Source organism: Rutilus rutilus (assembly GCF_951802725.1).
Source record: "Rutilus rutilus genome assembly, chromosome: 6".
Classification (NCBI taxonomy): domain Eukaryota; kingdom Metazoa; phylum Chordata; class Actinopteri; order Cypriniformes; family Leuciscidae; genus Rutilus; species Rutilus rutilus.
The window spans coordinates 27240353-27254003 of NC_140214.1; the positions used below are offsets into that span (position 1 = coordinate 27240353).

The following is a 13651-nucleotide window of genomic DNA, read 5'->3' on the forward strand; positions in this document are numbered from 1 at the left end:
ATCTATCTATCTATCTATGTCTGTCTGTCTGTCTGTCTGTCTGTCTGTCTATCTATCTGTCTTCAAAAAGTACAAAGGCATAAGGACATAAAGCAACCTTTAAGTTTGTGGTCCAGATACTCCAGAATGACTCGGATGAGTTGAACCACTGCTAAGATGAGAGAGCCAAAAGCAAGAGAGCCTGTGTGATACCTGCAAAACACAGCACAGCTCGATGTTTCTTCTTCCAGGTCATGTTTTGAGCAATGCTTTGACTTCAGTAGGAAACACTGGAACTGTACCGTATGGCCCTGGAAAAAGAGGAGAACACTGGGCAGGGAGGGATGTCTGCGGGCTTCCTCCGGGCCCAGTAATACGAGGCGAACGCCCCGGCGATGGTGCACTGTCCCAGAGCAATGGTGAAATTAACCAGCCAGAGGAAGACCAGCAGATTACAGAGCTGGAGGATGAAGATGTAGCGATGGTACAAGCTCTCACCCCCGTAAAAGGCAAAAAGGCACTGAGCACCTGGACACTGCTTGGTGATGTTGGTCCTGTTGAAGCTCTGTTGATAATGAAAAAGCATAGCCATGCTAAATCATCACCAATGATGTGAGGAAAAAATATATTTTATAACAACCCTTAAATGTACAAATACTGACATTGCAATACAGTAATTCTAAAATCTCGCTGTTTTCTGAAAAATTTTTTTTTTCTGTACTGTTAACCATAACAATCAGCAACTTCTTTCATTTGTCAAGTTAATATCTATGCATTAATATCTATGTTTTTATTCCATTAAAAATGGACAATACTTTCTCTGAAATATTAAATAATTTGTCATATAAATAACACATTTAGAAACAGATTTCTATATTATGGAAACAATAAATAAATGACAACTTTTTAATGTGGGTAATACAAGTAAAAGTGTTGTTATCCTCTCGGTATCAGTACTGTGAAGAACAGATCTCACCTCAGGATTGCAGGTTCGGTTGGCATACTTGCAGTTGGGATGGACTGATGTGACTTTGTAAACAGCATCACCAGAAGATGCAAGAAAGCTTCAGGTTTAATTAAGGTCTAAAGAAAATGTGGTACTGATGTGTGTGTGTCTGCTGCTTACATTTTTATGCCAATGTGGTCACTTTTTTATGCTGAAGTTCACATTATTAGCTGTTATAATAGTGGCACCAACTGGAGGAAAAACAAAAACTTTCACAAAAAGTGCAGCTAGACAGTGTGTATCATTCTTTTAATTCCCCTTAAACAACACAAATAGAAGTATGGGAATTAAATATTAACATAAAAATGTTAAATGAACTATCTTATAATTGAGCTTCCTCAGATTTGCCACCCATTTTTCCCAGCTTCATGAGGTGCATTCTGGGATGCTTTTTAAACACTTCTGAAGGGGTTGAAAATGTATGCTGGACACTTCTTGGCTGCTTTTTCTTCAATATCACATCCAACTCACCCATTTCAATTTAATTTATTCAATATTTTCGTTTTGTATTACTGCCAAACAAAATGAATTTCAAGCGTGCATAGCTTGACTTAAAGGCACATTTCACCCAAAAATGAAAATTCTGTCATCATTTACTCACCCTCATGTTGTTCCAAACCTGAATGTATTTCTTTCTTCTGCTGAACACAAAAGAAGATATTTTGGAGAATGTCAGTAACCAAACAGTTGATGAACACATTAACTTCCATAGCATTTTTTTCCTCCATACTATGGAAGTCAATGGGGTCCATCAACTGTTTGGTTTCCCATATTCTTCTTCTTTTTTAAGCAGAAGAAAATAATTCATACGGGCTTAGAACAACTTAAGGGTGAGTAAATTTTGAGTGAACTGTTCCTTAAAAGGTTCTGAGTGTTGTGCAGCAGTAAATGAAGAGGATACAGCGCAGTCATGGCCCAGTAGGCGATACAGACGGCCAGAAGCACAAAGGTGATGATGGGGTAGAACAGAGCGGACATGATGTAACTGATGGCCCTGCAGAGACACACACACACACACACACACACACACACACACACACACAGATTATCAGAGCAGCTGTTATTCTCTCTGCACACACATGAAGTCAGACAGAGATACAAACAGAGACTCACCTGCTGCCCTCTCTGAGCAGAGCGATAGCAATGCGAACCCGCTTTCTCAGGAATATGAGTATTAAGACTATGGAGAATTCAGTCAAACCCAGAGTCACCACTAAGAGGAACAGAAGAACACATGAAACAAGGAGTAACGCAGAAATTCAAAGCCCCGAAGTGCAGTCAGTTACTGAAGACCGAATCTCTTACTGAAGACTAGCCATGTCTGACTGAGCTGTAAGTAGACGTGGAGGTCAGTCTGGAAGCCGATGTCAGAGATAGTGACGTCCGCTCCGGGGGTCTTCCTGAGAACAGTGAACTCCCAGTAACAGTGCCAGATACCTGCAAACAAGAGAAGGATGTGTTTCACACCGCAAGAGTCCAAGAAATGACCTGTTTCACATTGCGCAGAACAGATATTCAGTAAATCCAGATTGTTTGTTCTACACAATTTTGGGCTTGAGATTATAATTATCTGTGAAATGTGATTTCATTTCATTTAATTAAAAAATGTATTGTGATGAATTAAATGTAATTACATGCAAATTTGATTTCTCGACAACCTTGTTTGTAATTATTCTTGATAGTCAACATCCATTTCATAATTTATGGCTGTTATGAAGGAAAATACTCACTGTAGCATTTTATGTTCAGAGCTGCGGTTGAGTTACACAATAGAAACGCTGCCAGAGTTAACACAGTTGGCACAAGTGATTGTGACGTTAAATAGGCCAAGTCATTAAACAGCATTTGTTGTCATTATGACTTGCAGGGCTCTAAGTGCCAGTAAGTTCTACAGATGGTGACACCATCACCTGATTTGGTAGCACTTCTATAGTATCATTCTGAACTGACCAACAGCTTCAGAGATTATAAAAGGAGCGCTCTTTACTTGCTTTCTGTGTAATTCAGCTGCAATTTGAAGAAAAAAAAAGTTTTTGTTTTTCATAAGATTTTGTGATTTATTTTTCCTACTTCATTCTTCAGAACAAAAAATGCCAAACTTAAAAAAAAAAAAAAAAAAGATTTCTTGATGATCTGATATTAATATAATATAGTGATTTTATAATGTCTAAATATAAATTAAAAACGTGTGAAAAAAAGAAAGAAAGTGGGATTGGAAATGGCTGATAAGTCAATAAGTGTTCCTCTGCTGCCATCTACTGGTTAGAGAGGTAATTTAATGTATTTTTATTTTTAAATAAAAGCTTAAATAAAAGTGTTAGTTTTCCTATATCTTGAAACTTTTTTGTTTTACAAATAGGGACAATCTTTGAAGGATGAACAAATAATGTTTTTTTGGTATTCACATAAAAAATAACATTTAAATTGTACTAGCTCTGAGCTCGCGCTGAGCTGTCTATTATTGGTCAGAGCTGAACCCTATGGAGCTGAAAAACAGTCCGTTCTGCTCTGCTTAAAGGAGAACTCGGCAACTCTAGCGAACTCTAGTCACTTCTTCGCTGATTTTCCCTTTTGTTGTCGCATGTTTTCCCCACGAGCTCCCCCTACAGCTGTGGGGCGTATATTTCACAACACGGTCGTAAAAAACTCACTTGCGGCGGCCTCCTCCCCCTCTCTACCGCTGCTCATGTGCGTTTGCTTTGATCGGAGCAAGCCAACTGTATCGTGTGGAGCTATGTCTACCGAGGTGGGTAATCTGGTAATACATCATACAATGCGTGTGTGTTTATGTCGAATTGCCGTAAAGCAATTCGTGTTTCGCGTTCGTTCTCGTTCTCGCTTCTCACGAGACTTCCAATTTCTATCTTGCCGTGACGCGATATTTTTTTCCCCAGGATGGTAGGGGAAGACTCATGAATATTCATTAGGGAAGTCATCCCTGATTGGTCTTAACCCCAGTGACGGGTAGGTTTAGGGGTGGGGTTAGGGGTAGGTCATCAGACCAATCAGGGATGACTTCCCTAATGAATATTCATGAGTCTTCCCCTACCATCCTGGGGAAAAAAATATCGCTGCCGGGACGGTAGTCCCCAAGTTGCAAGGTTGGTTTTCCGCCTGGAAACGCTGGGGGGAGCGGGGAAAGTCACCAATATCACCAGAACAGGTTGTTTAAACATCCAAATGATTTCTAGACAGTTTTATTAAGTTAAAAAAGTTACCAAGTTCTGCTTTAAATGAGTAGCGCACTTTCATTCCGCTTTTGTTTTCGTTTACCGTTTTAAGTTTCTCATATGCAACAGATTCAAGATTCTTTGATGAATAGAAAGTTCAAAAGAACAGCAGTTATTTTTTGTAACATTATAAATGTCTTGAGTGTCACTTTTGATCAATTTAATAATATAATAGGCCTATGAATAAAATTATTTCTTTCTTTCAAAAATAATAATTTCTTTTTTTACATATATACTATAAATACTGACCGTAGGCCACGAGCAGGATAACAGCGATGATGATGAACCAGAGGAGGAAGCCTGCGGTGAATCGCAGCAGCAAGATGAAGATCAGACTGATGACCAGCGCTATGAGCAGCCCTCTGTCACATTGAGAAACTCATGAGCACAGAGATATAGCATTTCTATACTGCAATACACACATTTAAAATATTATTACAAATAACAATAACTCATTCATTGGTTTTTAATTATAATTTATATGCACCACATTAAAGGCACAGTTCAACCAAAAATAAAAAAATCATTATTTATGGAAATGATGCTGAGATGAAAGGCTGCTCACATCACTATCCAGTACCAACATCTGGCATAATCCTGCACAATCTTCATTCCCACCTCTTTGGCCTCATGGATACTTGTAATACCACTGCAGGGAAAATATGTATTTATAAGCACAAGTCATAAAAAATACATTAGATAATAAAGGGCTCCGCTTTTACCACATTTTGCATTTTGTCTCAGATTATATACATACTTGGCAGCATCTCTAAGTTCAGTCACACTTCTGGCTGTGTCCAGTGCATCTTTGAAAGCGGTTTTGTTAGCTACTGTTAGGGTGCCATTTCTGGTGATGAAGTCTGGGAAGCAGCGCTGTAAAACTTTCATGTAAGTGAGGAAAAAAAGAATGATCAACTGCTACAGGAATAATAATAATGATGCTCAAAATCAAAACAACCTAAGTAAACAGCTACTCATTTCTGATGCAAATTAGCCCATATTATCTAAAATGTAACCTGCCACTCACTTACAGTTGTGCATAATAAATCTGCATTGTTTATCCTTTTGATCTTTCATTTCAAAAATGCCGATTTTCGAAAATGTCGAATTCCCCTCTCAGGGAAGCATATATATGTATACGCTTCCCTGAGAGGGGAATTCGACACTGCGTCATGGTGTTGACGCTATGGGGGGAACGCTTCCGCTAAATGCGCCAATGTATATATATATATTTTTTTTGTTGTTGTTGTTTTTTAGCACACTAGGAACATGAAATTGTATAAATATGAGGAAACCCAAAGGCCAAATTCCCTTAATCACCCATCAAAATAAACCAAAGAATATAGTTCTGATGTGCAGCAAAAGATTGTTGGGCTTCACAAAATAGAAAGTGGCTGTAAGAAAATGGATAAAGCACTGAAAATTCCCATTTCCACCATCAGGGCAATAATTAAGAAGTTCCAGTCACACTGTAAAAAAATTCTAACCCTCCCAAATCAAAAATTTCAAGTGACCGATAACATCTAAATTTTTCAATTGGCCCAAGTGAAATTCTGTAAATTATCAAATTAAATGTACAGAATTTCACTTGGGCCAATTGAAAAATTTAGATGTTATCGGTCACTGGAAATTTTTGATTTGGGAGGGTTAGAATTTTTTTACAGTGCAACTAAAGATGTTACAAATCTGCCTGGAAGAGGACGTGTGTCTATATCGTCCTAATGCACGGCGAGAAGGAAAGTTTGAGTGGCCAAAGACTCTCTGAGGATCACAGATGGAGAAAGCCTAAAAATAAAAATAAAACAACCCCACATAACCACATGTTGTTTGGGAGGGTTTCAAGAAAAATCCTCCTTGCTCATTCAAAAACAAACTCCAGCATTTTCAGTTGTTAGACACGACTAAAACCTGACTGCCTCTGCTAGAAATCTTATAATGGGCCGTGGTTGGATCTTCCATCAGGACAACGATCCAAAACAAACATCAAAATCAACACAAAAATGTGTTACGGAGCACAAAATGAAGCTTCTGCCATGACCGTCCCAGTTCCCTGACCTGATGAGTGGAGTGAACTGAAGAGGAGAAGCACCAACATGGAGCTGGGAATCTGAAGGATCTGGAGAGATTCTGTATGGAGGAATGGTCTCTGATCTTTTGTCAGGTGTTCTCCAAACTCTTGAGGCATTATAGGAGAAAACTCAGAGCTGTTATCTTGGCAAAAGAAGGTTGCAAAAAATGTTTAATAAAAAGGTGCCAATAATTATGGCCAGCGTGTTTTGGAGAAAAGCATTTATTTCCTAATGTGATTTACCCCCCACTTTCAATTATTTTACTTCAATGAAAGTTTTTTTTTTAAATTTTTTTATGAAAGATCAAAAGGATAAACAATGCAGATTTATTTTTACAGCAATCTTTGATCATATTTACCAGGGGTGTCAATAATTCTGACCACAACTGTACTTAAATATACTGACAAAAAAGCAATGAAAACAAGAGTATGTGCTTATTAAGCAGTTTACCTTTTCCCCTCCTGATTACATGAATAAATGTAATGTAGGCAATAATGTAGGCAAAATGTCTCAGGTTATTGGGTTATATGGACGTAGATATTGTCCATAAAGAGATGCCAGAAATGCATGTCGACAGATTCAATTTGTCTGAAGAAGACACACGGGCATAGCCGGGGTTTGGCAACATCTTGTTCCCTTCTCAGGGAACTGGGTTACATACGTAACCTGAGACGTTCTCTTTTGAGTGGGACTCGACACTGCGTTTGGCGTTGACGCAATGGGAACATCAGTTCCAACGCCACCAAGCCCAAGGCAACTGAGCCTACCCACAAGGCTTTGTATAGGCTCAGATGCTTGTTGAGCACAGACTGGACTTGGGTCAACCCTGAAGGATACAGGATCCTGGGGCCGGTTGTATAAACCGGTTATATAAAAGTTAGTCATCATTTTATTTTCTTTAAGACTGTTCATAACTTTTTTAAGTCAGTTACATAAAAATGTAAATTGGCCTAATTGGATACTGAAAAGTAAGACTGACTGCCCCTTGACTATCTGCTATTGGGTCATACTAGATCTTTAGACATTAGTGTGTTTACATGTACCCTCATAATGCGATTATAATGACATTTTGGCAATAATGCAATTAAACTTTACCTCATGTAAACGCAATACTTCTATCAAATTAATGCGATTAAGCTCTTAATCATAGTAACCACATTTGCATTAAACTATGTGGTGTACATTGATTTTAATTACAATAAACAGCCATGTAAACACCTTACTCTCATTAAAAATCTAAAAATGCGTAACTCTCGACGCATGGGCGTCGAAACGTTAGTCGTTCTGTACCATTAAATAAATTATTAAAACGTTGTGTGCTCCGGTCCGTTCCTTGGTCCTACCAAGACCTTGGGTCTCCCTTGCTGACCTTACTCTCATTATTACGGCTCTGACCAAAGTGCACATGTGCTGGGTTCTACCGAATGCCCTGTGTTGTTCACACAACTTCATGAATGAACTCTGTGACATTATTCTGAAGTTTTCTCTTCTCCAAATCACTAAACTTGTTGTCAAAACAACTCTCGTTTATGGGGACATTTTGTCCCCATAAACGTAGGGTTTACCAGGACACACACACACAAACAGCGCTTACATGGTCGGCTTGGCACTATCATTGATGGACAGTCCTCATCTCGGAGCACTTGTGTCACAGACTGCAATAAAAAAAAGAGCTTTCCTTAAACAACTCCTATGACAGCATACAACTCTATCAATGTTAGCAAGTCAGTTATTTGATAAACGACTCCTCGCTATTCCGAGGACCCATTTACATCCATTATGGGTATGAACATTAGAAGATAAGACATAGTAACCAGTGCAAAACCATCAGTCTGACATCAGCTGGAGCATAACATTCTTTAAGATAAAGTTCACTACACACTTATACCGAAAAACAATCCTCCAGCAGCCAAAATGGCTCTTGAGAATGATGTCTTAAAAGCCCTGAAAGAGCCTGTGGATTTATTCTTGTCAGAAAACAACTGGAAAACAGAACTAAGGCAGTGGTCTCAAAGTATAAAACCTCTTCCAAAAGGTTGTACTAGTCTAAATGCATTCATAAAGACACCCGGAGGAACATTTATTGCTCAGAAGTTGCACTTGTAAAGCTGGTGAGATATAGTGTATAATGGATATGTAAGCAATAAGGTACGAGAGGCTGTGCTGTATTGTGAATAAGTCACGGCTGAAGGGTGTTGTTAGGCACGACGCGAAGCAGAGCAAACCGTTGGGTGAAGCGGTCATAGCCGTGTTTTATCAGAATCAGAATCAAGGATTGGAACTAACCGTTTTATAATTGGAAATATATACATTATTGTTTAAAAGTTTAAGTAATACATTAAAGAAATACATACTTTAATTCAGCAAGAATGCACTAAATTGATCCAAAGTGACAGTAAAGAATTTTATAATGTCACAATGGTTTACGTTTAAAATAAATGCCGTTCTTTTTACCTTCTATTCATCAAAGAATCCTGAAAAAGTTTCTACACAAATATTAAGCAGCACAATAGAAACATCAATAGAAAATATTTCTAAGATACTTCTAGAAATGAAAAAAATACATCTTTTGACATACAGAATACACAGCTATAAAATGACCATGGATAATATAGATCAGAGAAATCAGTTTGGGAGGGATTTGATGAACAATTTTCACGTTCATATTAAAACATCCAGACTTTGGTATCTTCTCAAATGTAAGTACAGTCTGGGACATGTACTGAAGCAAAGATCTCTTCTCAAAGGTCTCTATTAGCTCAATTTGATAAACTATAACATTTCCAGAAAGTTTTATAGCCTTTTAAATTTGTCACAGTGTCTTCTGAAAACACACAGAAGGGATAGATAGGCCTAGCTATTAAACAGTTAACATCAACGGAATTTTATTGAGCTCTTTTTCAGTTTGTTAAATCTAATTGGCATTGTGCATTTATTGAGTTCATAGCAACTCTTCAGCATGCCCGTGTGATTTACCTTTTGGGGGTTATTGAAGCCTGGCTTGCAGAACTGTTTATAATAATCCCAGTGGCTCTTGTTGAATCTATAATGGAGCTGCATATCTGTGTACGTTGCAAATCGATCTGGGCACTTGGAAACACACATCTAGAAACAGTTTAGGTTATTTAGACAAAATAAATCAGTTCAGCGGGGGCAAAATTAGCAATATAATGACAGTATTAGTGATGAACAAGTGTATTACCTGAGTAGTAGGGCACTGGAGGTTTATCAGGACAGCAGGACTGGCACATTTCAGTATGTTGAAGTAGAATAATATGGCTTTCTTTCTATGAAGGAAAATGAATTATAGTGTGAAAATGGCAGTGTTTTGCCAGTAGGTGTCAGTGGAGCTATTCGGCTGTGTCTATGGGGGTGAAATCAATGTTTTAAGCAGCTTTCCACTCCAAACATTAAGTTGCAGTGCTTATCACACGGTAATAAAACTCCTCTCAGTGTTGCTTTGTAAATCTCAACATATAACCCTGATTCAATACTAAATAATCAGTGTCCTCCAGCCTAATGAATAAACTGAAATGTTGAGATACATTTTTACGATATACAGATAAAAACTCAGTATCCAATCTGGGCAAGGAAAAGTATTAAGGGCTTGTGTCAGATTCCCACTATACCCATAATCCCATAAGCCACTGAGGGCATCACATCTCCTAATTATGAACTGCACAGATCCGAATGCTTCCAATCCACCACCGAGTAAACATCTCTCACACTACTGCTGTACATAACAAACACTCTTATCAGCGAGTCCCAGCTCCTCTAATGAGCATTTCTTTATTTTCCCCAAGGTTATGTGCTGCCAATCAACACAAAACATCACAAAAGGGAATTCGGCACAAAAGCATGCGATGTAAATTTTAGAAGGCTTAAGGATTAATGTTGTGCTTTTGGGTATAATAAATAAATACACGAATGGAAATGGAAGGTACAGTTATGTGTAATAATCAGAATATTCTAATTACATGGTTGGTGAAACATGTTTTAATTGGATGGGGAGTATTTTGGCCCCTCCCACCCAAGCTTATGATTGGCTGGTGGTGTTTCTGGCACTTACGCATTTGGTGTGCCCTTCTGTCCACAGAACTGACCCGTGCTGTCCGTTGGGTAAATGACTTTCCTTGGGTCCCCATGAATCCATGCTACAACAAAGAGGAGACATAATTAAATGAATTAATTAAAGAGTGAAAAAAAAATCCCAAATGATCTTTACAGGGATCATAGTGTATAATGAAATATTGAATTTTCACCAGGGAAATAAAAGAGTCAACAGCTCAAATGCCCCTCTCAGCCCTTGCGGTCCTCTCTATGTCTATACTTTGGTTACATAATGCTGTATTAGATTGTAGCAGACCAGCATCTAACCACAAAATTTCACTTTAGGGACCTATAAAGTAACCAGCTATCTAATACATCTATCTCATGAGCGCATATTAATGACTTCTGAGACCCTTGTTTATTTGACAGTATTGCTCAGGATGATTAAATCCATTTGAGTATAACTGGAGAATAATTGATTCCAGCTCTATTTTAGTCACTATAGAAACAACCTATCAAAGTCTGTTTGAAATCTCTTTGATATCGATATGAAGCAGAGTTGTAATTTGCTAAATTAAACTACTGTGACACATCTGTCTCTGGCATTTTTCAACAATCAACTCACACACGAAGACATGTCTTTTGCCAAGACATCTGTTGAAGTAATGGCCATCCACATTCTACAGGCTGCTATATAAGGTACTAAATATGCTATTTATCTGCTCACAAGGCAAAATGATTTTTGTCATCTGAAAATTGTTCTGAATGAAACTGAAAAACAACTTAAAAACTCTGCATGCTACAGCTCCATGTGAAGTAACCTGCTGAGCAAAGGCTATTAGAGCTGTATTTCACAGAGCTGTGAAATGAGATTCACACCACAATGCCTCGCTTTAATGCTAGAATTAAGCTGCTGTGACAACTTTGACCTTAAAAAAGTGCCAGTACATGCATGCAAAAAATACTAGCAGCAAAGTTTTGCAAAAAATACGTCACGCAAAATGAATATTTCAAAGTGAAGCTCTTTATACTCCAATATACATTAAGATGCAGTAACCACAATGAGCAACATCAGTTTCTGCACTCATAGACTATAGCAGTCACGAGACACTGTGTCTAGAGGATGATGTCATAGGTGATTTCATCTTTTGCCAGTAGCAGAGGGAGATTTGAGTGGTCTTTTTTTGGGAGGGGGAGGGCAGCTCTTACAGGGGTGACATCATTCTTCTGCCAGGGGCAATATGAAGTCATATCATTATTGCTTCCCATTAGTGTCTGCACAGACCCTGCAAAATGAGGCTAGACCACCGTGCTACATGCTGTTCATGGATGGATCTGAGTGATGGAGAACTTTGCAGATTGTGAGTCAGGATGTAAGACATTCACATTCAATGCAGGTGCGGCTTGACTTGTCTACTGTGCCATTGTTCATAGCCGTGTTCGGAGAAACAGTGAAAGCTCACGCCACTGTACTTATCTCATATCTGGTGGAGCCTAAAATCGCTCAAAAAAAAACCCAAAAAAACAACAACACACAAAGCAAGAAGAAAAAAACAAACAAAAATACAAACAAAATAAAAAATAACAACAACAAAAAACCAGAACAGAAAAAAACCAAACAACTAAACAATAACTGCTGATTATCGCTAAGTTTTTGACTTAGTTATCTCAAACTTTTATCATATCTGGTGGATATGGAAGCTTGTTTCTTCCACAGAATAAAAAAGGCAATTGCGACTTTTTATCTCACAATTCTGACTTTTTCCCTCACAACTGCGAGTTTACATCTCGCAATTCTAACAGAATTGAATGTTTATATCTCGCAATTCTGACTTAATAACACGCAATTGGGAGATATAAAGTCAGAATTGCGAGATATAAACTTGCAATTGCGAGAAGAAAAAAGTCAGAATTGCGAGATGTAAACTCGCAATTGTGAGATAAAAAGTCGCAATAATCTTTTCAAATGTTTTATTCTGTGGCAGAAACAAGCTTCCATTGGTGGAGCCTAAAATGTATCTCTCAAAAAAAATAAAAACACAAAACAAAGCCAGAAGAAAACACAAAAAAGGAAAAACAAAAGAAAACACAGAAAAACAAACAAACAAAAAAATACACACACACACAAATCAAACCAAATTCAGAACACAAAAACAAAAGAAAACAAAAAATTAACAAAAGAAAACAAAAACAAAAGAAACAAAAGCAGAACAAAAAAAACAACAAAAGAAACACAAAAAAAACAGAACAAAACAAACTACTAAACAATAACTGCTGATCATTGCTACATTGCTACATGGAAAACAGTGTTACACGTACACCTAACAAGACTTTGCAGAACTAGACTAACAGAATGAACCAGGCTTTTATAGTGTGAGCTAAACAGGATAATGAGACACAAGTGAATGTAATAATGGATGATATTCTGGGCAAAGGATTATGGGGAATGGAGTATGTGGATGTGTGGTGATTGTCTGGGTTGGAGTGCCCTCTGATGGTTATCCCGGGCACTCTCACTGGTGATCGTTACACATATCCTAAAATGTATCTCTCAAAAAAAAAAAAATCATAAAAAAAACCAATAACAACAAAAACAAATAACACAAGAAAGCACAAAAAATAGAACAAAACATAAAACAAAACAAACAAAAAAATCACTGATCATCACTATGTGACTTGTTTCAACTAGTTTTAACTAGTTGTATTGTGTACAATATAAAAAACTTTGTCAGCCGTATCACAGTCAAACAAAGCTTGGAGAAACAGTATGGCCTCATTTAAAAGTCTTGCCACTGTACTTATCTCATCTCTGGTGGAGCTGCGCCCTACATCTACAGCAACCCTTCAAAGTGACTCATTTCCTCTTCCAACGGGAACATCACGCTGTGAAACTAGCGGGCATCTATGTATGAAGGCTTTTCAAACAAGGGCTCTCCGTGCCCCTGCCTCGCTTATCAATTATGCACCTGAAACGCGATCAGCATTTGCTGTCAGGGCATGTGTCAGCGTGGCCATCAGCACCAAGGCCTGGGTGTACAGTACAATAATGTGCTTGATATCAGCAAATCTCCAAGGATGATCCCACAGCGTGCTAATGTGAATGAGGATCAAAATCATTCGATGTGACGAAATTCTGGCATTTCCGAATTCAGACCCAAGGTATTTTTGTCCTTGAAATAAACAGTATCTAGAACAAAGCCATCCCTGTGGCAATTCTTCTTGCGTCAGCTTCTCCACAGTAAGAAGAGCATAGAGTAGTATTAGCATTAGCGTTAACTTTAGCCACGCTTTGAAGTGGAGGGAAAACTGTGGAGGAG

General features: G+C 38.0%; 1 protein-coding gene across 1 annotated transcript in view; it reads right to left on the reverse strand.

Annotated features, from left to right (window-relative positions):
* slc44a5a (solute carrier family 44 member 5a) overlaps positions 1–13651 on the reverse strand; it is a 93342-nt gene that overhangs the window by 4659 nt on the left and 75032 nt on the right. The window contains exons 4-16 of the mRNA XM_084412724.1: positions 10354–10438; positions 9487–9571; positions 9261–9389; positions 7879–7939; positions 4973–5096; positions 4781–4864; positions 4465–4577; positions 2291–2422; positions 2099–2198; positions 1887–1979; positions 956–1043; positions 282–544; positions 98–192 (exon numbers count right to left, since the gene is read on the reverse strand). Of these exons, the coding sequence (XP_084268850.1) occupies positions 98–192; positions 282–544; positions 956–1043; positions 1887–1979; positions 2099–2198; positions 2291–2422; positions 4465–4577; positions 4781–4864; positions 4973–5096; positions 7879–7939; positions 9261–9389; positions 9487–9571; positions 10354–10438 (1452 nt within the window). The remainder of the gene's footprint in view (positions 1–97; positions 193–281; positions 545–955; positions 1044–1886; positions 1980–2098; positions 2199–2290; positions 2423–4464; positions 4578–4780; positions 4865–4972; positions 5097–7878; positions 7940–9260; positions 9390–9486; positions 9572–10353; positions 10439–13651) is intronic.